The sequence below is a fragment of the Aulostomus chinensis genome, chromosome 4, assembly GCF_037954235.1.
Source record: "Aulostomus chinensis isolate RoL2024-O1b breed Wild chromosome 4, RoL_Achi_v1.0, whole genome shotgun sequence".
Taxonomy (NCBI): domain Eukaryota; kingdom Metazoa; phylum Chordata; class Actinopteri; order Syngnathiformes; family Aulostomidae; genus Aulostomus; species Aulostomus chinensis.
In genome coordinates this window covers 3,840,082-3,866,819 of record NC_141323.1, presented here as the reverse complement: position 1 = coordinate 3,866,819, position 26,738 = coordinate 3,840,082, and the positions used below count along the sequence as shown (strand labels likewise).

The window sequence follows — 26,738 nt, the reverse complement described above, 5'->3', positions numbered from 1 at the left end:
AGGATCTGTTTCCCTGTAATGTAGGAAACCCAAGGAGGAAGCTGTCATCAGCCTAATTATGGGCCCCTGATGGGTCCTGACTATCTAGAGTTGAACTGTGACCTTCAAAGGGGGGACACCGAGATGCAGGTAAAGCAAAATATAGTGGTTTAGTGGAGAAGATGGACATGGGGAGTAGGAGGCGAGAGTAGGCCAGTGAGTGACAAAGGCAGGTATAATAAGGTAATTACATCAAGATATGATTGAGGAAGAAGAGGAGAGGAAAGAGAGTGAGAGAGTGTTGGGAGAGGAGGGTTGAAGGCTGTCAGAGACCCTCCAGGCTCTATTAGGGAGAGACAGAGGAGCGGAGACAGTCGGTGAGGTATCAGATGAACCTGGGGGAAGCATGAGAGGCAGATCTCTGAGGCTGGGAAATATTTCAGAAAGTGATTTCAACGTGAACAATGAAAGGCTTCCTATAAATGATCTCCCAACTGAATATTGCAAGGACTGTAACATCGGTAAAAAAAGACATTATTGCAGCACATCAGAAAATACATGGTTTGATACCAATTTACGCTGACATGCCTGTGATGGGCTGATTGATAGATCGACGGGGCTGTGCTCACGAGCCATTATGTTCTTTCTCGGACACATTCCTATATTTCTTGGTGTCATAGACATTCCTAATGGTTTCACACTATCATGTCACCCACAAGTTAACACTTGAGGAGCAAAGAACGTTGCAGGCTGTTAAAGGGCTGTGCCGATGGTCACTGCTGACGGCTGACAGCCACTGAACCCCCTACCATCAAATTATGTCCCCTCAGGAGTTTTTGTATTCATGTTTGACTTGTGGGAGAAGGTAAAAAAGAACCTGCAGCTGCTTGTGGTTGGATTAACTCGCCTGGTCCATCGAAGACATTAAATCTAAACAGAGGCCGCTTCAGTAACCCTGGATCTCAGTTTTAAGGTTATTTAAGGAATCCTTTTCAATATTAATGGTTTTTTTGTTGTTGGGTTCTATGATATTTTAGATCTGGTTTGACCAGTACAGTCAGCATTCCATACACTTCTACTGTATGTATGGACAAGCGTGCGTGTGTGTGTGTGTGTGTGTGTGTGTGTGTGTGTGTGTGTGTGTGTGTGTGTGCGTGCGCACGCTCTGGGGTCAAACTCAAGCTTGAACAATAGGATTTATTACCCGTTGGTGCGGTTTGGCAGTTTTGTACAACTTATTATTTAAGCCATTGTCAGAAACAATATGAGCCCTCACAAATTCTTAAAATTGACTTTTTAAAGTTTCTCTGGAGTTAAAAATACTTCTTGTCAGAGGCTGACTGGGGTATGCTACAAAAATAGCCCAATGTAAAAGGTCACTCAATCTGGAATTGGAGGCTGGATGTAAGGATGATTTAATTTGACTTATTCTGAAATAAAAATTAATCTTGATGATTGTGAGAAAGGTTGAATTTCAATGGTTTATTAGAATCCTTTTCCATTACAAGCAACTCACCAGTGAAATCTTCCAGACACTCGCAAGTGTAGCCTCCCTCTCGGCTGCGGCACCGTCCGTTGTTCTTGCACGGTCCAGAGTAGCAGAGGTCGATCTCGGTCTCACAGTAGTCCCCCGTGAAACCGAGCGGACAGCGACAGCGCAGCCCGTTGATCGGGTGGATCGGCCGAAATAGAACCGTGTTAGAAGCGATGAAAGGGGGAGAGCTGTCGAACTTCAACACAGACACACACTTCATGTAGTTCTCACAGGGCTCCCGCAGGCAGATGTTGTCGTCAAATGGCAAAACCTACAGAGGAGAAGTTTAATGTTGTTACCTTAAATTTCATGTCTTGGATTATTTTGGACTGAAGTAAAGGCATGAACATTCAATTTCCAAATTATTAGGTACTCTTTGATAATATCAAGCATTACAGCTCAACAGACCCACCAATCATAGCCTCTAAAATGACATCTCTAAACAGATTCAATCGAAACTGAACACTGTAACCCTCTTTGAGAAAAGATTTACAGCAGGACTGTTTTATTATACTGCAGGATTAGTTTTAACAAATGAATCAGCATTGGAGTGTATGTGTAGGTGTGTGTTACCTCCTGAGAGGATATCAGCCTGAGCAAAGTCCTGTTCAGGTAGATCTGCTCCTGCAAGTCCTCAGAAGGAAAGAATGTCCCTTTTCCAGGTGCACCTCCGGGCTGCATTGCTGAAAACGTTACGTTTAAGATGGAGCCCTGCACATCTGTGTCATTTTGGATGTTGAACACAAACACTGCTTCCCGCTTCGTGGAGAGCACAGCGGCAACACCATCCAAGAAGAGACTGAGCAGAGGCGAGAGGAAACGCTCCTGGGACATGTTCTCCAGACGCACCGTGATGCTGTTGGTTAGCATGTCGTCAGTGATGATGGTGACACGCAACGTGCAGAGGGCAACAACGTGATGGAGGCCATCTGTCAAGAAACAAAGCAGAAATTTAACCCATCTTACCCTTTAATTCATGTTTGACAGTCGAGGCAGACAAAACAATTGATTAAAAGAGAGAAGGATATCATCTGCATACAGGTTTACACTTATCACTTATGATTCTTTGCTTATGCCGTTTTAGCAAAGCGCAGGAAGGTTACATGATGCCAAAGGTTTCATGGTAGGTGAAAAGAAAAAGCCTTTCAAAATCAGATGTAATTTGATAACAAGACGGAACTCAGAGAGCACACGCCTCTGCCAAAATACACCACGAATAGCTCGATCCTGCCAACAGTCTTCAGGACTCAGGATATACAAATCATCTCCACAGGTAGGTCCTCGTCATATGATCAATCTCTTCAGCACATTTCACCAATATCCACACGTTATTTTTTGAGATATCATGCTAACAAACAAACATACACCAGCAATTCCACGTCTTCCTCTTTATGCAAACTCCACAAACCTTGTGCTATAATACACGTGTATATATTTCTTCTACTTCTTTCATTACTACAATTATCATGTTACACTTGGAGACGTGACAGACTTGTCCTGCCAAACTGCTCCATATTTAATTCCCTAGACTCAGTCTCATAAATGCCTGTTGTGTATTTTCTTCTACACCTTTTTTTTTTTACTTAGAGACAGTACAAAACATTCACTGTGTTATCAGCTTTATAAAATGAAATCAGTCCAAAATCAACTGGAGAGATGCATTTAAGACACTGAGAGTAGCCAGTATTCTTCTCTAAAAGGACCAATGGAAACAGAATTCAGCATCAATATTTTTGAGCAGTGTACGTAATGTAAAGCTGCACCGGGTGAAGCCAACCCTATCTGCTCACAGGCTCGACAGCTTGACTTGTTGACTGTGAAACACTTTTGCCGCTAGATTGAATTAAGTTGTTGCCGTTCAGTGTAGATTCGGTCTGATTCAAGCTCCGACTGCGAGTAATAGGATCAGTCTTGGATTTCTGCCCCTTGGGAGGGTTTGGGTCTAGTCTCATACCTACTTCTGGCACAACTGTAATATGTAGTGCCTATGGAAGGAAACACAAGGCTGGGGAGGCTGGGTGAAATACACAACAGGTGGTGGGGCCAGATGAAATTTTCAGGGGGATAATACAGTTAAAGCAGTGCAGGGAGATGGGTCGGGTTGCTGTGTGATAGATCTGTGCGTGTGTGTTTGTGTGTGTGTGTGTGTGTGTGTGTGTGTGTGTGTGTGTGTATGTGTGTGTGTGTAGGGTTTGGGGTTAAAGAGTCATGGTGAGGTTCAGACACAGGTGTCTTGTCAGACATATATGAGGTCATTTCTCAGTAACTTAAACACACAAACACAAGCGCAAAATCAATCACAGCATGGTGAGGACAGGCTGGTTCTTTAAGCTAACCGCTAACCAGACGCTGATAGTGTGATTAATCGGGCCTTCGGGGCTGTGTTTACCATGTTCATGAGAAGACGCCGCTGGAACACACCCTGCAGTGGTAACAACAATATCACAAGTACATTGTGGGCAGTGTGGCTTGGATGTAGAGTGGTCGTCTAGCAACCGAAGGGTCACTAATTCGTTTCTTACTTCCCCCAGTGACCATGTCGAAGTGTCCTTGAGCAAGATACTAAACACATAATAACTCCTGATGTGTAGGTTGGCACACTGCATGGCAGCTTCCACCATCAGTGTGTAAGTGTGTGTGTGAATGGGTGAATGAAATGTCATTGTAAAGCGCTTTGAGTGCTGCTCAGGTAGAAAGGCGCTACATAAAAATGAGTCCATTTACCAAAAGTTGAATTTTTTCTGAAAGCTTCCACTTTCCATTGGTTTTGACGTGTCTTGTGACGTTTTCAGAAATGGTGGAGCTCGTGGACTTCTGTTTTCCAGTGGATTGATTTACGTTCAGTAATTTTACTTTGTTTCATTTCAAATGAAAACATTGATTACCAATGGCCTTATATTGACATTTTCTACATTTACATCATCAGCTTGTTAGCAATGTTTTCTAATACCAAGAGTAACGTTAGCTAATATAACGTTAGCCAATGTTCTTTTTAGCTAACTTGGCTATATAACGGCAAATTGTAAAAGCATGGTTGTAAAGGTTCAACAATATCTTTCCAATGACCTCATATATGTCATACATACATGCCGATCTTGCCGTCCACATACTGTTGCCTAGCAATGTTGTTTTCTTTCACTTAGACTTGAACGCCAAGCCTCTTCTGTACACGACTTCACAAATTCCATCCGAAGGCTTCATAACCCACAATGAGAAGCAACATTGGAGCAGCTGAACGTCTGACAAAAAGCACATTAACAAGTCCCTCTGTAGGACGGTGACATTAAGCAGCAGCTGCGGTACGGTGGGCCGCTGCATGGCGCTGCAGTGGATGTGCTCATTCAACGCGAAGATAACAAACGGGCGATCTGCCGGCTAATGTGTGTTTATCTCCCTGCAGCGCTCCACACCTGTCTCCCTCCCTCCCTCACAAGTGGCAGCGAATACAATGTTATCCCACATGCCGTCACACACACTCACAAAGAAAAATACACAAAGCCTCTTACAGAGTGTTGCAGAGAAATACACGTGTGTGTGTGTGTGTGTGTGCGGATATAATCGTTTTTACATTATTTCCTTGTATTCACAGTTCAATGTATCGACACACACAAGCTCAAGTCTAAAAACACACCACAACTTGAATCCAAGTAGGTCCTGACACAATCTGTTACCACCGGGGCCTAACTAAACACAACAGCAGCTCTCACACTTCCATGTGCCAGGGGTTCTTTCTCGTGCCAATCCTCACACCCAAACAAACGACATACTGAAAGAGATTTTCAGCGTGCGGCTTTTGCGTCTATTCTACTGCACTTTCAAAGCGAGCCAGACTACTTTGTGACTAAATAAACTGTAGCGGATTGAGCTTCTCGGAGTGGGACGTTCTTGCGCTGCTGGGACTATCTGATTGACGTGGGATGGTGGAGGAAACGTAGGTATGAAAAGTCACAGAATACAACAAGAAGAGTACGTGTTGAGCATTCCAGAAAAGACAAAGAGGGTCACCAGTAAATTTTATGCAGTTTGAAAATATACATTTCTCTTATATGCAAACATTGTTTATTAAATGCTCCCAAAAGATGGCAAACATCTCGGTTTTAACGTGTATATGACGGTAAAAATGGGACGGAGAGCAACTTTGTCACTCTGACCAAACTGAATGAAAAGACTTCATGAATTCGGCGCTGAAGTTACATTTAAAAGACAGCTGTTGTTTCCTTTCTCTTTCCAGGGGCAACACACTCTATTTTTAGAGCTCACCAACTGCTAACATGGGATGACACACATGTGCAGAGGATGGGCTGAACCATGGAAAGGGTGTGTCACCAGTGGACAGCATGGAAAAAATATATCTGTTGGCCCCCAGACAATCGGTATAGATGTGCGTACACACACAGGTCTAACAAGACGGATGACCCAATGAAGTTACAGCAATATATCACGAGTAAGTCATTCATTAACCACATTTACTCACTACACAGCTCAGATAAAGATCATGTTTATGCCTCAGTAGATTTGATTATTGCACTCTTATGGCTCTAAATGGACTGATGATTGTATTTCGAGTCACTTTCCCCTGATCTGGCACATTAAGGACGATGACTGATCGGTTTTTATATTTGTGTTTGTATTTGTCTCGATTGGCGATGAAGGAGACGAGCGAGGGTGACAACCGGTGAGCTGCCGAGGTGATAAGAGCTGTTAATGAGCTGCCAAGCCAGTCACACCCATGACGTTGCTGCTGGTGTGTGAGGACAAATACACACACACACTGACATATTTCTCTCTTTTGATGTGCCGGTGCTGCATCGGAAATGGCAATAATTAAATTTTATTTTTTTTTTGAAAAAGAGTAAATGTGCAAAAGCTGGAAGTTCGTTTTACAGTAGCAAATCTTTAACTCACATTTGCAACCATAGTGGGACTTAAATTTGCTCAAGAGTGACTGGATAAACAACAACAAACTAGCATTATTCCCCGGAGTCTTTACATCACTCCGACTTGCCTAAACCCGAACTCTGATCCTCGTCCTCAACCACAACCCCAGGAATGCATTCTTATTAATCTATCTTTTACACCTGAAGTTATGACGTTACTAAACTGCTGAACTACATATGTACCCCTCGATCAGGGGGGTTGATAGGACTGCTTGGTCCTATTGTATTCTCTTCCCAGGGGGTAATACAGGATTAGACGACTGTGGATGGTATAGGCTGGTCTATACGTCACTCTTGGCACGATGTTTCAATGAAGGCAGGGGGCATCACTCATAATCCTGATATCTAAACCTTAATCTGAACCACTGACCCAAAAAAGCAGGGTTTTTACCAATTAGGGACATGTTCTAATTGCATATGTTGTCCCCAATTAATTGAACCTTTGGTTTGGTTCTTCAGAAGTCCCCCCCCTCTCTCTCTCTCACACACACACACACACACACACATTCTGTGGTTTGTACTCTTCATAATAAACCAAAATTGTGAACACACACAATCCCACCAGCTGTCACTGACAGCTACAAGCCCACACAGCTCTCAGTAGGACACGCACGCACGCACACACACACACACACACACACACACACACACACACACACACACACACACACAGAGTATGTGCATCAATGACCCTGTCTATGAAGTTCTGGTGACTTTGCCTGACTACACCTATGTCACAGGTCCCTGTCTTGGAGGGTAAAACCATTATAGCGCTGGTACTGGATCGGCTGGTCCTTCTCTGGCTCTCCCCTGGTGGTCACCACCTCCACCATCTCCCAGTGTCAAATCAACAAGAGTGTTTGTTCAGTTAGTGAGAGGGACGGCCTGTAAAACTGAAAAAAAACAAACATTTGTAGCTGCGACAGGTTCCACCGAGGTGACGCGCCCACCACGGAGACACACTTCACTCCCCCACCCCCCACCCGCCCTCTTTACACCGAGCAAGAACCTAGAGAGGTGCAAATCAACCGAGCCCAGATTTTCATTCTTTTATGGATCTTTTGCGGTTTCAGTTAAGAAACCCACAGTGCGGATCTCTTTCTTCCTTCTTCGGAACCTGTGACATTAAACACCAAAGAAGGGAATAGCAACTGAGAGCTTCCGCTGTTACAACTGTGGGCGAGACCTGCCACTATAAAAGCAGGAAGCCTGTACCCTCAGCACATTGTAAAAAAAAAAAAAAAATTGCTCTGACATTTCTTTTTCGTCCTAGAAACTCTTTTTACTGCCCAGTTAAAGTTTTACAGGAGGGCAGCCAATGAAAAACTTCCGTCAGGTACTTTGAAATCCTCCAGATCTGCAGATGCCCCCCCCCCCTGTCTGAGGTTTTAAATATTTGAATGTTTGCTTCCAGCCAATCACAGGGCAGATACTCAGACGTCAGCTGGTTCTTATTGGACACATGTAAAAATTTTGTTTCTATCAGGAAGCAAAAAAACCTGACTGACTTCAAATGCAACCAAACAAGTAGTCGCATTTGACAGCGCCGTTTTTTTTTTTTCCCATTCTTTTCTCGTTTCTTTCTCATTAAAACATCCTTGTGTTCAATAACGCATAAAAAAAAAAACAATTACGCTCTTTACTTTTTACCTTTCCTCAAAGGAAGCAGCTCTCCCCAGACAGTAACTCCATCCTCTTCTCCCCCTTTTGCCCTTTCACGACACCAATACCATCGCACAAACAGAAAGCCCGCGACGCAAAATTTAAAAACGAAAGGAAAAAAAATATGAACATTTGGTGGAGAATGGGAAAAATTCAACATGAAATATTCACTTCATCGCAGTTTCTTTGTGTATGAACAAAAATACAAAAAGGAAAATATGGTACTACCCAGCGTGTACCGGAGCACCAAGAGATAAAGCGAATTATTAATGTCCTAAACATTCAAAAGAACTACATAAAAACAACAGTCGCTTGTGTTTGAGGGCTTACAGAGAAAGTTCAGCTCAGGTTCATTTTTTGACGTCTTGGTTTCATGCTGATAACGAGTATCTGTCAGTATGTGCAGCGCTGATGGGGGTGGAGGGGAGGGGCATGTTAGAGGGAGGGGGCGCCATCTGTTAATGATCTAAAAAAATACAATGGAAACTCATCATTTCCCCGTTTAAGAGATAAAAAAAAAAAAGAGAGAGAGAGACAACTGGGATCAGTCACGGTAGCCTGCACAGACACTCTGGCTGCTCTCTGCTTTTTTAACGTCTCCAACGCATCAAAAACTGCTCCGACGGAATCTAATTGCATTCTTAAGCATTACGGCTCGTCTGCTCACTGTTCGCTGTCTTCCCACCACCGTGCGCTAGGAGTTTTCACCATGATTCGGCTGAGATGAAATGTAAACGCATGCTAACTAGCGGTAGATGATTAGCCGGAAGCAGCAGGAATCTTGGACATTGGACATTTGTGTTCGATTTTTTTGTGAAAGCTCAAACAACATTTTGGAAAATAATCCGGGAAAAACTTAAGGTTGTAGTCTTTTTTTTGCAGAATAATAAACTGATCGACAATCCTCCACAACAACCTCTGTCAGCTTGCGCTGGGACTTCTTCCATTCTCATGTACTTCTCTCTGCTGGACAGGTAACAGGTCAGACGCAGTTCAGGTCCGAACACACATGGACGCGTAGAGACGTACTTGACGGACACGCAGGCCGCTGCTGTCATATGAGAGGTGATGAAAATGACGAGGCACTGAAGGGAGGCAGCAGTAGGGATACGCAGTGGGAGTGTGTGTGTATAACCAAGTCAGCTAAGGGTTGTGTATACACGCGCGCGCACACACACACACACACACACAAACACAAACACACACACACACACACACACACACACACACCTGTTGCAGTCTAATTTCCCAACAACACCTGCAGCTCCTCAGGGGGGCTAAACAAACCGACCCCCTCCTTCCCTCTCTCCCTCTTCTCTGGTCTTCATGCTAGTGATGATGCTAGAGGGATTCTCTCTCTCTCTCTCTCTCTCTCTCTCTCTCTCTGTCTCCTCAGAGAGGAAACAGTAGCAGACAAAAGAGTCCTTTTACCCCATGGGTGAGTAGTGGGAGAGAAGGAGAGGAGTGCAGGTGAGGTCTGGGTGTACGGTGGGTTTGTCAGGAGGATAACATCCCCGCCACAGCCGGAGAACAGGTGGGATTACACACTGACCAGCCGACTGAGCCAATCAAAGAGTCCGGAGAACAGGTGGGGCACCAGAACACCCAGGGATGACCAGGCATCCATTCTGATGTCAAGAAGTAGCTGTCAGAGACGTAACCAGTCACGCAGCACACGATTGGCTGGGAGGGCAAACAACGACATTCCTGGGACAAATTCCGGATCTCCACATGAGAACAAGTTTTGATTTGGATGCTAAATGCAGAACTTTTTAAAAAAAAAATATATATATATTGACAAAGCGACGATGGGATGCATTAGTTTGGGCGTCTTGCTTCAGTTATGAGGCGGATTGGACGCTACGACACTGCACATCAGTTTGTTTGAATATAATACTATAGTAATATTTGGAAGCGGATTTCAAAACTAAAGAAAGCACAGTTGCAATTTTTGTTCTTTCACTGAGATGAGAAACACCAGAACGGCATGTACCTACCAAGGATGAGTAATTTAGAGTAATTAATGTGACCGGCTACTGCATCAGAGGCTATCAATCAGTCAATCAAATTTTATATATTAAGCCTAAAACTACAAATTTGCCTGGAGGGGCTTTACGATCTGTAAAAGATGTCTCGTGACCTTCAGGAAAAAGCTTGAGGCAGGTTAAACTTTGTGCAGATGACGCTGTGTTTACACATGGTTGTGTTACACACTTTCCTACAATCACTGTGTGATGTTTTGTTTTGATTGATGACATTAATTAACATTTATTAGCATATTTTTGCAATCCTACAGAGCACTCAAAGAGGGCAAACCTCCCCCAAGGAGAAAAAAGTGTTCTTCAAGGTTCAGCATCAACAGTTTGATTCAGATCGCCTACAGAAACGAATCACAGTTCTCTAATACTATTACCTATCTTTTCACAAAATGTCCTCAAAATCTGACAATTTGTTTTTGAGATATGCTAACATGATTTTTTTCTCTTTTAAATCTGGATTTGGAGGTAGAGCGGCCATCTAAGAACCGAAGGGTCGCTGGTTCGATCCTCACTTCCCCCTGTGACCATGTCCAAGTATCATAGAGCAACATACTGAGCCCCGAGCTGCTCCTGATGGCCCCGCGACGGACTGGCGACCCGTCCAGGATGAACGCCGCCTCTCACCCAATGTCAGATGGGATAGGCTCCACCCCCCCACAACCCCGAATGGATAAGTGGTATAGAAAATGGATGGGTGAGTGGATGAATTTGCCTACTTATTTGGATACACTTAAAAAATGAAGAGATTCTTCCTCCTGAGTTTCAAGAAAGTCAGTTCAGATGGATTTGAGTAATCCTGCTAACAGCCAGACACGCAGTACTGAATACGACACTTGAACACAAGCTGCTGTGGCAGCCCTTCATAACACAAAATCTACATATTCGTGCCCATTCTGAAGGGCCTGAAGCCTAAAACGGGCAACTGAAACAGATTCGTATCCTTTCATGAGACAACACATGGATGACGCGCGCCTGATTGTATATCTAGAGGTTTCAAACCGTCCACGCATTGTTACTTAATGATCCAAAACCTTCCGCTTGGCGTGTGGTTGAATTCAGAAGCCCGCTTCACTTCATGCACCTTCACCTTTAAGCTGAATGCCCTCTCACAAACCCTTCACAAGAGCCCTTCATGGATGTGCTTAAGCACAGCACTCAGGGGCGTTCAACGCCAGGCCAAGAACTGACCCAGCTAGAATATCGATGTCCTGTTTAGGATCTCTGAGAGAGAGAGAAAGGTGAAAAGAATAGAAGCACTGTTCTGACTCAGACAATACTAAACAAGCCCAGATGAAGAGGCCAGACAATGCCAGAGGAACCCAAATAAGAGCTCGGCTTGTCTGACTGCCTGAGGGGGGACTGGTGTTACTGCACGGCACTCGTTAGCAAAACCTTTAGCCAAAGAAGGTGATTAATCACAGAGATACTAGGGAAGTCTCGATCGGTGAACTAGAGGCGGGAAGCAGGGATAAAAAAGGAGTCGAGCTTGTTGTTTTGACAAGATTTTGGATGATGTGGTCAGAGAAGACAAAGTAGGTGGAGGAGAAGATACAAAGTGAAGGAACGTTGTCGAGAAAATCCAACCTGTAGAAACAAATGAGAAGTAAATTGTCCACAAACTCAATCACAACATTAAAGGGTTGAACTATCAAAGTCCACTAAGCTCTACATCAGGCACTCAGGGGAACCGTCTCATGTCTCATTGCTGTACTTCGAGTATAATTGATTCAAAAACACTTTTAAATCCATTCAGCTGTTCCACTCCAGCGCGCTTGGATCTTTTAACCCCGTCAGCCCTCCTCTCTTTCTCTCTCTCCGTCCCTTGCGTATCTGTTTGCGTCCCTCCTGAGCCGACTAATCACATTAAAGCCCTCCGCTTCCTCTTATTAAAGGTTCAAAGGTCGCAGCTTCCAGGTGTTATCTTGCCCTGTCCTCACCAGATGATGTGACGGCTGAAATATAAAAATACAAGAAAACATCTGGCCTACAGGCGAAGATTTACAGGCCAGGTTTCAGCCACACAGGCAGAAGGTTCTCTAAGGAGACTGACAAATGATTGGGAGCCGCTTCGCTGTCTAACTCTGACAACTGAGGGGCAGTTTAATAGAGGACCAATGTTGTAAGACGTAATTTAACCATCACTTTTAATTAATCATTGAATGATCAAGAGGTAAAAAAGTATTTTCTTCCAAAGACCTGTACTAGACACCACAACATGTTGTGTGTGTGTAATCTGTCATTTCATAACTGCAGGCATCATAGAAGACGTCTTCGAAGAGAAATAAAAGCCCAGGTGGGTGTGTTGATGTGGGGACACGACTGACGAGAATCGTGAGGGCGCGAGTGATCGCTGGGATGGATGGAAGCAAGAGACAGCAGGGAGCAAGAGAAAAAGGGATGAATTCAAGCAAAGAGGCTGAATCAAAACACATACGGTCATCGGCGATGTGAAGCCGATCGCCGTTTATCATCACTTTAACCCGTCAGAGCTGCAAAACGCAACACACACGTGGCATTTTGAAGGGTTACGATGATGTTTCAATCAGGTTTAACTTCCACGACCATGATAAAGTCATCATGGTTTTCTTTTATTGACGGCTTGGTTAAGATGGTGACTCCAGAAATCAACAATTGCTAGCCACCTATTTTTGACAAAGAGCTAATGGTGATGCTAACAATAGCTAATCCGTCTAAAATGTCCCAAATCATCCAGTATGAACTGTTCTATGTGTGTTTATTTTTTTATTCAAATGAGTTTTGGAAGGATAAATAAGGTGTGATGATACCAGATGATGATTTATTCAAGAGTTTTTCCCGGTTTTGCTGTGGTGAGACGTTCAGACTCCGTTAGCTTCAGGCTAAAAACATCGGGCTGGCGAGTCATTGCGATGCAAATTATACATAACACACTTTAATCGAGTGAAAACACACTTGAATTAAAGGTTATATGTATTTTGTGTGTGTGCGTGTGTGTGGTCGAGTGATTAGCATTGGCAGCATTAGCTCTTTTAAAGATCTCACTCAAGTGATCACGGTGAGGTGAAAAGTCAAATGGCCCATTCTTAGCTGCAGCGGAGCAATTTAGTGAACTATAACCAAGAATTCACACACACACGCACACACACACACGCAAAGCTTATCAACAGTTTTTTTTTTAATGCCACGCCACTACTCAAGACACATCCTTACACTCAAACACACTTGAACACACTTGTACACGCTCATCTAAACGCACATATGCATGACCCCCACCCCACCCCCACTCTCCCTCCAGCACTGATCCCACTAGATAAGCCAAAAGTGGACAAATAGTTTGGCGAGGTGGGGGAGCGCCCTGATCAAAAGTCTCCTCGCAGGTCGAGCTGCTCTGCTCTCTTAAGAGCTACCCAGCCATGAATGGCCTAATAGGACCCCGGTATCCGTTACACCGACACCGGATCCCGTCCCTCTCTGCCGCTGACCAGAGCCGCACCTCATTTCTCTCTTTTGGTCAATTTTCTTTTTTTCTTTTTTTTTTTAAGCTGTGAAAGTAAAATTTTTTTAACACCAAAGCAGTTTGGAGAAGCAACAACTGTTCCTAAAACGAAGACATAAGTGAGTAACCGAAGTGATATTTCAGGTATAATTGCCGGCCGGTGGTAGTTTATTGTCGTTCCTTCCTCTTTCTCTCTCTACCCTTCATGCCAACTCTCTCTACTTTCCTGCGTCTTTCTCTCAGAGGTGTCAGGTTACAGTTATTGTTGGTGCTGGTTACTGATAAATAGGGTGCCTCGTTACCAGCCAACGCACGATTGGCTCTTTTCAACAAAGCACGGTAAAAAGAAGAAAAAAAAAAGGGGTCAGGATGGGGGTGGTGGTGTCGCCCTGGGAAACCACTATACTTGTGGTAATTTAAATAGAATGTCGGCAAATCAAGTGTGTGTGTGTGTGTGTGTGTGTGTGTGTGTGTGTGTGTGTGTGAGTGTAGCCAGTGTGTGTGCGAGCATGGAGTTGTTTTCATAGTCGCAACAAGGACAAAGCTGTGACGGCACCTTCTGACGCCCCCAAACACCCCACCAACACCTGCCCAGTACCCCCATATCGCCCTCCAGTCCTGCTGGCACTCATGTGGCGCACAGCCAAACTGCGCCCCCTGACAAACACATGAGTTGATCAAGTTAAGAAACAGTTCCTAGATATCTGAGTTTATCTTCCATTTACAGTTTAGGATTAGTATAAAACTCAGTCTCCATGAAAAATTAAGAATTAATACCATTGAAATGTACTATAAAATAATAATATATATGTCAGTTTTTTGGCAAATTCTACTCATGTGAATGTTTGATTCTTGTATTGCATCTTGTATACGCTTTATTTTACTTTTATTTTAAATAAGCTTAACATTGCAAAAGGCACGTGTGAAAAAATATGACTTCATTCTTTTTTTTAAAGAATGTAGGAAGTTCTTAAATGATTGCTTTTATTTTTTTTTTCCTTTCAATCCAACATTTCTGTCAATTAATAATTTAAGTTCAATTTACACTGCATTTATTGAGCTCAGAATGTTAGGAATTTTCTCACTGTCTACAAATTTCTTACTCTTCAAACAACACAATAGTTAACATTCTGATGCAAATCAGTCGCATTCTTGTTTACCTTCCCTTCGGCAAGTTCCACCCTCGTATTTAGGCCTATAATCCAACCAACAGATGAAAAAAAAAAATCCTGCCATTCCTCAATTTAAATCTCCTGTCGAGCCACCAAGGAAGGAAAAATGAAAATCAAGAAATAAAGTGACTTTGGCAGAAAAGAGCCATAATTGTGGTATTAATTCCTAATTAGGCACGGTGAAACTCCCCTGCTACCTCACCCTCTGTTCTCCTGTCGAGAATTCGGGGCCCGGGGGCTTCCTTTCAGACCTGCTGTCAACATCAGGAAGTCTGGAGAGGCACTATAATTGTTTTTGTCGAATCTGGACATTTGAGGCCGTCAGGAGAAACTAGCAATTATCAGTAGACAGCACCAACAATGCTGACGCTATATCCATTTTAAGCATCTTCAAAATTGTGTCTATTTAATCCATGGAGCGTTCCAGTTTTTAAAATAAGACTGTCAAAACACGAATGTGTTGAAGAGGTTTTCGCCTTCAGTTTAGCTTTTCTCCGCAGCTAACTGTGAAACTGCATACAGTGCACAGGTGCGTTGACGTAGCACGCTAACCTCCTCACAACGCCAAGGCTAACACGCTAATTAGCGCTGGTATTTTTTTTTTCACGCTAAACATTAAACCTTATGGAGATATCTGAAACAATAAACATCCTCAAAAGGTTCTCAAATATTTTCATGAATATTTTCCTACAAGATATTATTAGGAGTTGCGCTGCAGTTGATGTTAGCCAATTTTCGTGGAAACATACCTGCTGAATGGTTGTTCCTGCTAAAATGTCAGAGCTACGGGAGGCCAGTGTCAAAATTTCCAGTCATGTTTGAATATTTTTGAGAAAATGCTCCCAAAAAACTTCTGTATGATGCTTATAAAGCAAAAAAATTGCACAAAATAAATAAAAAATAAGGTTATCACCAAACATGTTTAGGAAGTTTTTTGGTTTTTTTTTAAAAGAATGTTATCCTCCCTTTAAGAAGAAGAAAAAACAAGACTAGAACATTGCACTGCAACGTTCTCAGAATGTTTTAGAACAAACAAATGAATTTAGGATTGATTTCGTTCAAACTCAAGTGTTTCCATCAAACTAAAGAACACACGTCAGGGAGATCTAGTGTGTGCTTGCGTTCCAGAGTCTAGGGATGCTGTCTAAATGCTTCGGGCCAGCTGCTGACACACAGTATCAACACATGCACTTGTCAGCTGTCTGGATGTAGCCGGCCAGTTGGTGGCTCAGGCAAACGTTTGTTCAATCAATGAGTCATTCATGAATCCATCCAGTCATGGAGTAAGTCAGCCGGTCAAGCTGTCAGCCTCATCGATTCATTCATGCGTCCAGTGAGTCAGCAGCAGCCCACATGGAGCTGCTGTCCGCCTGCTAGGCTCTTGATGTTTCTATCACCCTGAAGGAGCCGCATACCTCCCTCCTTCGTAACAATGAGCAACACACACACACACACGCACGCACACACACACACACACACACACCAGAATATGTGCCACGTATGTGATTTTTGATGTTGGTTTTAGCAGTTTAGGCTTTTAATGTAATCTGCAACCTGAGCGTGTGTGTGTGTGTGTGTGTGTGTTGCAGCGATACGGTTCATTGGACAGGTTTATTCTTTCTCAGCGGGAGTTTCTTTGAAGTCTGAAAAAGCGGGAGCGCGGGGGGTAAAAATAGACACCCCCACCTTCTTCCTTCCTTTTTTTTCTCACTTTACTCCTCTAACAAATCTATCGCTCTCATTCCAGCTCGTATCATCGCACAAAGTCCCATCACCTCAGTGCATCTGCTCCTCCTCCTCCAACTCCACAGGGTCAGTTAGGTGTCACTGCCATTGTGTTTGGCTGACAAGAACACTGCCTGATGACGGTGAGTCACCCAAGAGTGGGGCAGGGCGGCGCGTCAGTTTACCAGCTTCTATCCGGTTAATTTCCCTGTGTTTACCGATGGTTAAGATACAAATCTGTACATTCGAAGTCGTTCACAGCCTTTATGCAAATGTCAGAATCAAATCTCTGCTTGACATCCTTGCAAGTTAAAGTTCTTTTTTTTAATAAATGGATTAATTAGCATACATTAAAAGGCCTCATAGAGTTGCAATCCTTCCATTAACACATTTGCAAAAAGGTGTTTTTATCTCCGGTAAGGAGCAATAAACTCTTTATTTCCTGAAAAAGGTAAAAAAAACAAACAAACAAAAAAAACCATGATTACCATATCCTCTTATATTTAATTCAAGTGATATTTAAAGTGGTGACGCATCAAAAATTTCTCCAAAAATGTATGAATGGAAACATTTTTGCTGACAAGAGGTTCAGACTGCGACGCGATCACGACTGAACGTACAAACTTTAATCCTCATCTCCAGCAGCACGTTGGAGAAAGGCGACATGCTCATGACATTTTCTTCCTGTTCTTCCAAACAAAGTTTTTCTAATTCAAGATTTTTTCCACATCATTCAAGATCCAGATTTCAAGTTCTTATCATGTGGATTAAGGTAAGAAATGATTCCCCAGGGAGCTACTGAACATTATCACTATTCTGAATTTTTAAAAAAAAGAAGAAAAAAAAGCTCTCTATCATGACCGGACAGGAATTTGTTGGTCGTAATTTGCCACAGTTTTTTTTTTTTTAAACATGGGTGGTCCCTTTATTCAGCTGAACCTTGACAAGTGACAGCATTCCTCACTGAATGTAAGGTAGCAATTACAGTCAACACACCGCGTAGCTCATAATAGCATCCCAGCTTCTGAGTGGAGCTCAGGCAGCAGGATGGAAGGCAACTTTGGACGAAAACCCAACCCATGCCTTCCGGTTCCAGCATCTTCCAGACGACACCAGTTGCATGGTTAGTCGGAAATTAATCTGAAATATATGTTTTTAAGGGCTTGGCTGAACAATCAGTCTGAAAAAAATTGTCAAATCACAATACGGCAAAAGTCAAAATTGCAGTAATTTTTGGGGGGGGGGAGGGGGTGAAGGTGAAATATGTCACAACCGCCAGTGATCCCTCGCCCAACGGCACAGTTTTTGGTTTGTTTTTTTCAGCGAAAATGAAACGCAAATATAAACATTCTCACTAAAATCACAAGACCGAATGAACAAAATATTACATCCGCATATAAATGCTGTTACTTTCTTTCCCTCTTAATCGAGTCCATCACTCAGTCCCTCCCTGCAGGGGAACGTATCTGGAAACAGTAAATCATGACCTCACTTCAAACTGCAGGTGCACCCACCGACATCACACAACTATTCAGTGGACCCCAGAAGAGACAAATTTATGATCTTCTGTGGGGGTCTCCAGGTAAATCAATCACAAACACAGAATATCTTGGCTTTTCAGAAAAATGCAGGTTATTGAAGTTTAGGTTATGACATGTTTTAATGATTCTGAGTGGTGTGTGTGTGTGTGTGTGTGTGTGTGTGTGTGTGTGTGTGTGTGTGTGTGCGCTCTGGGGGGGGGGGGGGGTTCTAGAGGTTGGACCATGACAAACTCTTCTGTATTGACTTTTCTCAAACAGGAATCCAAACCGTCGTACGATCAGAAGACTGTCTGCATTTAAATGCATGTTAGCCACCTGATTTGATACCGCGGGGCGATTAAATAGTCAACACACACTGCATGTTCACACACGAGCGTGACTGCACATGCACACACATTTATAGGCAGCTTCCACTTAAATTATTAGGATGTTTCAAGGTTTTGCTTGAGGTGAAATCATTCCTGTGGCAGAGGCTGGGCTGCAGATTATAACTAAGAAGAAGTAGTCCGGGGATGTGTGTGTGTGTGTGTGTGTGTGGGGGGGGGGGGGGGGGGGCTTGTTTAGTAATAGCTGTTGGGCCAAACTGCTGCTGGTTACATAGCTGTTGAGAGTGAGTTAAGACTAATTTCAAAGTTAGGTGTTAAAATTGAGGCATTTGGGAAGTAAATATCAATGATTATTAATCACCACCATGTTATGAAAGAACAGTGTGTGTGTGTGTGTGTTTACGTGAGTCAGGTTATTAAAGGTGTAAACCAGGTGGTAAACACCATTCTGATTTGTTTTGTCTACTTAAATAAATGATACTGGGAGGGGAAAAAATCTGCAGTTGTACCAGTTTTCAAATAGTGACCAGGGGCTCTGAGAGGATGTGCTACACATGATGAACAGTCACCATTTTAGCTTAACACGTGTCAACATGGTATATCTACAAAATCAGCATGAACATTTTGTACCAAATCTCATCCCAATCCACCCACGGTTAAGAAAATTCAGTGGTGGACGGATTGACTGACTTACATGGCCTCATAATCATCATAAACAGATTAAAACTCACATGTTTAGCATTGTTGTTGTTTGGGAATTGAATGTGACAGCCTTATGTGATTCCTGTGGGTGAAGTGGGCCCCTGGAGAACCAAGAACAAAGGGTCTACAACCACATACTAACATTATAGAGTGTAGACTTCACATGATGAGTAGAACAGCTGCAGGGGATGAAGAGTAAAGAGTAGTCCTACACTCCGGAGGACAGTTGGACCTATGCAATGCCGGAGGAATGGCTCCTGTCATCGCTTTACTAATTATATGCCATTTCATTTATCGGCCCTGCAGCAATGCGGACCCCACCGATCGACGGAGTGACTACTGTGAGCAGGTATGAATAGCAAGATGAGGTTGAGTCTGTATATGTGTGTGTGCGTGTGTTTGTGAGGTATCACACTCCCATCTGTAAACCAAGTTCCGCCTGAAGCCAAACCACAACAACTAACCACAGCTCACTTCTCATACTCCCTGACAAAGCCAACAGGCCTCGACTCATATCAGTGTGTCCTCAGCATATTTCAGTACTCACGAGTGTCCCTGCGTGTCGTGTACAGGTGGAAGGGTGAACAAAGGGGAATGCTAAAGTCTCAGTTTGCCATCACCTTGAAACACACCTTGACGAGTAAACACAAGCTGGGTTTGGTCGCACAAGCAACACAAACACAAGTCTGACGACATCGTCTGATTTCCTATAAAACTGGCAGGAGTGTGGAGGAATGGTTAGCAAGCTTTCCACAGACAAAACACATTCTTCCCAAAGTTAAGAAAAAAGAAGACTGACGCAACAGCTCTCCTGTCTACAGCCTACATTTATAACAAGCTACATCCACACTATGAGCTAAACATAAATACTGGTGGCTGGAAGTAACAATTTACAAAACAATTCCGACCATAAAATTATAAAGTGTTGTGTTAGACTTCAGTTTTAAGCTCAGATATTAAACAAAATAAAGAAGCTACAACACGTAAAAGTGAGATCTGGTGCTGGTAGGCTAATTTCAAGCTAGGCCACAGTTTTCACCTGCTTGGCTAGGCTAACCTGAATGTAGCTTAATTTTGTAGCATTCAGATATACATGGCGTTTAATCTTATCATCTCACTATTGACCAGAATATGAGCATGCAGCTTTCATCCAATAACATGGAATACACCGTTTCAGACAGCTTGAGGGCTTGGAAAGTGGCACACCACTTGGTTGGTACTGTTAGCAACGAGGGCCTTGTGAAGGAACACGGCACTTTGGAGGTGATGTGCTCATAATAGACGAGTGAGTGTGTGAGTGAACAACCTTCGCTATCAAGCTAATTGGAAAGCCACACAGCAAGAAAATGATATAATAGATATAAGATAGATTAGATATAGATATAATATCCATCCATCCATCTATTTTCTACCGCTTATCCTGTTAAAGGATGTGGGGGGGGGGGCTATCCCAGCAGCCTTCAGGCGAGAGGCGGGGTTCACCCTGGACAGGTCACCAGTCCATGGCAGGGCCAACACATAGAGACAGACAACCATTGGCTCTCCAACGGTTGATTTAGAGTCTGGATTAACCTGGTCCCCTCTTGATGTCTTTGGACTGTGGAGGAAGCTGGAGTACCAGAGAGAACCCACGCAGGAACAGGGAGAACATGCAGACTCCACACAGAAAGACCCCGTGCTCCAGCCAGGCTCGAACCCAGAACCTTCTTGCTGTGAGGTGAAAGTGCTAATCACTGCACCACCGTGTCGCCCTGCATATAAAGGTAACACGCAGTCACATATCACTCGACACAGATGGTAATGTTGTTAAGTAATCCATTACTCTCAAATGATAGACTACTCTTAGCTCATATATTGTATTTTGGAAGTAACTTTGCCAATACTGTGAAGGAGCGAAGAGGCTTTCATACCTACAGTCTTAGAAAACTGCAGCAGTGTCCATGTTACAGATAGTTTTTGTGCTTAAGTTCAAGACAACATGCACGTCTGCAGTCATGTGTTCTCCACATTCAACTGCCAGACACTCACACCTATACATGCCTGCATTCCTGGGGAGCCACAGAATAGCTGCCCACTATGGATGTGTAAAATTTATGAGCAGTGATGAATGCGTTCAAGGGCAGCAGCCATCAGCAGAATGCCAGGCATGGGGAGCCAGCTGTCGGCCTCTTCTTAAGGAAACATCAAGCAATGGACACTGAAGCCGAATCCCCTCATTCCTTACATCATGCACATGGTTGAACTTGCAGGGGTGTCATGATGGCCCAAAGGCTGTCACAGCTTTACCCCCACCGGTCCATAACCAAACTATTTGGTATCAGATGATTCAAAACCATCTCAAATACTTTGGACCCTGGGGGGACCCTGCTGCTTGCAGGAATGAAGTACTCGGGAAGCCTGAGTACTACGTACATGGCCGGGCCCTTGTATGCTCAAAAGCCCACAAAAGATGGAGGATTCCCGATCCTGAGAAAACAAGCACTGTGCACGACCAGACTTTTGACCCTAAAAATTGTTTTAAAAAGTTATTTGAAACAGCAGAAGTGAATTTGTAATTTGGGTCTCAATCATGGTGAATAAAATGTACAAAATATTCATAAAAACTGTTCACTGGTTGTTCAGTGCCACGAACCATGTGAGCTCCAAATAAGTGAGCCTAAAAGTATTCAACCTCACCCTGATTCCTTTAAAAGTGTATTTTTCACCAAAACACTTGAGTTCTAAGAGTAAAAGCCTCCTCCTGTGAGTCCATTTTAACCAGCGTGACTCTTGACACGTCGAGCCTATCACTTCACACCAAGAACACAAAGCTGGGACTTGAACATGCTGGACGGTGCATTGAGAGACACACACTTCCAAAGCTGCTTTCCTCACCTGGACTTTTAATGTTAAAGAAGCTAACGTTAGCTTGCTAGGGCACAACGATGGGACTGTGAGCGAGGAAGATGAAATGCAAATGAAGGGCCGAATCTCGGCAGTCAGCTCTGAGATCTACTGTTTGTTTGAGCCAAGGGTGCGGCTGCTTCAAATGGAACTCCTCCACCTGCCTTTGCTTCTCTACATGTATCTGTTGCACAATTACTGAGAGGAACACCTCCATAAACCTGAACGTCCTCATTGGCGGAGACACGAACCTGTAAATCACTGCACTGACGGGTGAGCAACTCATTTGGTCCCATGGTTCTCCTAAGGAGAAGTGAACTGCAGCAGCACACAGGAGGAGGAGGTAGAGAGGACGTCTCTAATCTAACAAATGAATCCTTTTTCTCCTTTCAACAGAAAAGGTTTGCTGATTTAACAATAATATCAGACTCAAATCCATGTGTGGGGAGACGTCGCCCGCACGGTGGATGACAACAGTGGGCGAAGTTCAATAGTCGGATTGAAAAATTGTTAAGTGAAAACCAAAGGAACTGGTTAAAATACATAAAATGTAGTAAATTATTGTAATTGAAGTGTAAGAATGCCCAGAGCGTTTCCAGAAACCGGGATTGTTCCACTGCCACCACCTTCAGGAAGGCTGAAGTTAGGTTTAATAAAAATGGATCGACCCACACAATCTGCACCACACAAGAAGGTCAGACTGAGCAACAAAGCAGCCGACCCTTCAGTTGTTTGTTCTTGCTGCTCGTCATGTAAATCTTAAAAAAAAGACAACCTCCTTAAACCCTCCTGTGACATTTGATCTCTGACATGCAGCTCCTGCGGGTGATTTCAAGTCATTTCAGCTGTGCAGCACGTGTGTGAAAGCAGCTTCAGATAAGATCTGGGCTGACTTTCACCGAGTCCTCACTGGCTGCACACGCTGCCTCTCTGCTTTGTTTCTGTGACTTCCTGAGGGCCAAAGGTCAACCTACCGCAGTCAGAGGTCGAGGCATCTGGACCAGCACTGCCTACGGCCTGTGGACTAGGAATGTATCTCTTTCGACAATTTGATGTGATCCCACCGTGAGCCGGCAGCAACATAAAACTTTCACGATCGATTAAGAACTGACGGCTACATTATGAGCAAATCAAAATCAATATTGGCACTGAAGATGCTGCGTTGTGGTTCCGTTGAGTGGAACACTCAGCAGCATGTCAGCAGGATCTATGGACAGACGGTCCACGCAGAATCCTCCCACAGCGATGGAGGGAGGTTTAGGAGGTGGTCTGGAACGATGAACCACCTCGGGTGAGGATGGTCGACATGTTGCTTTGAGTCATGTTTAGAACATGAATGAAGTTGGATAAAGTCAACTGAAGGTCACCAAGTTTTCATTAAAAAAAAAAAAAATCTCATAAAATTTCTATATCATGACAGGAATTACCATTATTGCCATAAAATCCCTGCTAGGGCCTAAAACACACACACACACACACACACACACACACACACACACACACAGAAAAACATCCCTTCTGTTGCCTGGGAGGTAATCTGATAAAGAGCTGTTGAAGGTAGACAGCAGCACGCATCTCATTTTCAAATATCACATGGGATGAACGGAAGCATAGAGGAGCATTGTAGTTGGTGCTTCAGCTCTGTGACAGAGGTGTCAGGAGAACTGCACAGATAAAGTACTGCCCAATAACATGAACTTGCAGGGTTAATTGGATTCCTGTGAATAGTTTGTCGTTTTGGGAACCCTCACAAACTTTGATAGCGCCATACTTGCATGACCACTCTGTCCGAGACGCTTTCAAAAACAGGACTCCTGAGAAAATAACAAGAAATGACATTGCATGAGCAACGAATTTTGGATACATTTCTTTACCCTCCATCCTCCCCGGAGCCAGACGAGAGGATAGCTACCCTTCTCTCCTCTGTGCTGCATAAGGGAGCTGAGACCTACACAGACCAGCTGCTAGTTAGCTTAGCACAATGAATGGTAGTGGATGGGAAGTGTTAGCATACCTCGGTCAAAAGCTCTCTCTCAAAAAAAAAGCTCTCAAAAACTATTTTCTCCTAACATTCTTTGCAGTTAACAAAACTTAGATTCTGCACACATTGGCAATGAAACAACAACTTAAACTTGTGAGACGTTGTCATTTTTGAATCAGACACAATGTAGGAACGACTTTCCTGACTGGATCCAGGGGTTTGACGCAGCACCTCAAATGTTTGGCCAGCAAAACAAAACATATGTTGACGAGAAGAAGAGCGAAGGCTACTTCGGGAATCCCTCTGGACATATCAAGATCCCAAAACTTTTCTATTTGGTGAATTCAGACAGAGTTGTGCTACCGCTTCCCATCCACTTCTATTCATTGTGCTAAGCTAACTAGCCAGGCTGTGAGGGATGAAAGGGACGAGTGAGGAGAGGAGCTTCTGTCTTCTCGTCTTGATCCAAGGTGATGGTGAATAAGTACATTTCCCATTAAGTTGGAACATCACTTTAAATACGAGGTGGTACTTGTAGTTTGAATGAGAAGAGAAAATACTGCTTTTTATATATATATATATATATATATATATATATATACACATATACACACACACAGAAATGTGCTTTATCAAAATACAGCTGCTATTTTGTGTAAATGTGACTTGTAAAGAATTTCTGTCTGCTGAGTGAAAGTGAAGGATAAAGAAGCTTTGATATTCAAGTAACCGAAGACATTTCGGGAGGGTGAGGCACTTTTTGTGTGCCTTATGAAAGGTGCAAGGGATCTTTGTGTGAAACTTGGCCATAACACTCCAGGGGGAAGAGGTCGGCCGCCGCGAGGACCCCAGCTGCTCTGTGACGGACGGCGCTGATTGTACTTGAGTACGAGCGAGGGGGGGGGGGGCATACTTGTGTAGAGTCATGCATGCCTTTTTGTGTTTGAGTCACCTTATCCAAAATGTAAAAGAAAGACATCTTAGTTCAAAGACAGCCTAAGACACCTCAGAGCGCTGTTTCTCTTTGCATCTGTCTCTGTTAAAAGACGAGGCCTCGAGGGTCCCAGAAAACCCACCAAGTTTCAATCTGCACATCTTTGTCGGCCTTTGAAAGGCTTAGTGGGGGGGGGCTGAATTCTGGCTAACAGTCTGACTGTATTTAAGCAGGCTGATAAATACGTTTGGTACACGCAGGCGTATGAACGCTGATGTTCTCCTTCAGGTTTGTCCGTGTGTCACGGGAAATTTCAGCCTTAAACGTGACAAGTGCTGTCAGAGCAGAACAGAAGCTGTCAGGAGCTTGTAAGGTGACACCCATGTTGCTGTCGTCAGGATCTGACGCCCTGGGTTCCATGTGGGAAGGGTTACGCTGGGAAACGACAGATTCTCCTTTCGGCTACGCTTCAGGACACAACATGAAAGACAACGAAAGATCAGCATGGTATTGATTATTGGGGCTAAAACAGACATTCCTAAATCAATGTATCTGCAGAAACACTGTTGCCATCGCAGTTCTATCAAGATATGAGAATTATGATTCAGCTTTGTACCTTCTAGAGTTTTTATAGTGTCTAATGTGTAGAGTCGTTGAAAATCAGAGGTAACTTTTGAAAATGCACCCATGGGAATTGTTCAGTACTGAATAAAACAGGCTGCCGGACACGATGACTCTTCGTCTTTTGTCACAAGAACCAACACAGAAGACATATCGATATTGGCTGATAGAAATCATCCGTCCGACATGTCGATCCGACTCTAACAGAGAGGTGCCATTACCTCCTTCCCTGCTGGACCAGCTGGGAACAGAACGCCGCTGAAGTCAAAGTGCAGAAACGTTCCATAACCAGTGATAGTAGCATGATCAGGGTCTACACTAGAGATGAGTAAAAATGATATTCCAATATAATATATCCTGCTAACTAACCTGGCCATAAAGGCGTATAATTAAAAGCTTTAATAGGCTGCGATGACAGTAACACTTCCGCCACACATCAAAGACAAAACACAGCTATGATTCACCCCCCGCAAACTTGTGCTCCGCAGCCTGTCGATCAAACAAGAACATTTTTGGGAAGTCAAGTGCGGCCTGTCAGGCAGCGAGACAGAAAAGGGACAAGAGTTAGAGCGGTGAGCGTGAATCAACAAGTTCTCAGACACAAGCTTCTAACCGTCAGGATTACACCTGTCACCGGCTCCCTCTCGGGCTGACGGGCCGACTGACACCTCTGGGAACATAATCCCACGTGAAGTTATTCCAACATCAACACTCACAGGGGATCGCTCGTAGAACGACAAAAGCGATTACGGCGAGGGGTCGGCTTCCACCTGGCTCCTACTAGAAAAGCTCAGTATTTATTTTAAAAACAGCTTCTGTTATATCTTAACCCTTTTGTGGAGAATATAGAGGCTTTTGTTGTGTCGTGAGTTTCTTCATATTGGAAAACAATAGCTGTGGATCAGAATCCTTCTGCTTTCATTGTTTTAACCAGCAGGCTGAAGCAGCAGCTGCTCAGACGCAGCTCCTGAAGCCTCCGACTGTGTCCGCGGCTGCTCAGAGGGTCACTTGTCACGTCAGGGTTTTAACTGCCTCCCGATGTTACGGACCCAGACGTGGAGAGGTTTAGTACTCAACCAGCAGAGAGATGATGATAATCAACAGGTTGGTGACCTCTAGTCTAGACAAGCAGGTCACCTCAGGGTAAGGTCTGGTTTCTAGGAGTTCAAAGGTCAACAGCGTTGCCGTAACCCTGAATTCTTGACGGATCGCTTTCTCCTGTCACTC

General features: G+C 43.7%; 1 protein-coding gene and 1 long non-coding RNA gene across 7 annotated transcripts in view; one reads left to right on the top strand and one right to left on the bottom strand.

Moving 5' to 3' along the window:
* celsr1a (cadherin EGF LAG seven-pass G-type receptor 1a) overlaps window positions 1-26,738 on the bottom strand; it is an 88,858-nt gene that overhangs the window by 49,632 nt on the left and 12,488 nt on the right. For all 6 annotated transcript variants that reach the window (XM_086201131.1, XM_086201130.1, XM_086201132.1 and 3 more), the window contains exons 2-3: window positions 2,087-2,442; window positions 1,496-1,784 (exon numbers count right to left, since the gene is read on the bottom strand). In XM_086201131.1, coding sequence (XP_086057257.1) covers window positions 1,496-1,784; window positions 2,087-2,442 — 645 coding nt within the window. The remainder of the gene's footprint in view (window positions 1-1,495; window positions 1,785-2,086; window positions 2,443-26,738) is intronic.
* LOC147262358 (uncharacterized) lies at window positions 5,751-10,635 on the top strand. The gene is made up of 5 exons (XR_015112360.1): window positions 5,751-5,957; window positions 6,166-6,257; window positions 9,087-9,177; window positions 9,509-9,700; window positions 10,621-10,635. It is a non-coding gene; the product is annotated as an uncharacterized LOC147262358 (long non-coding RNA).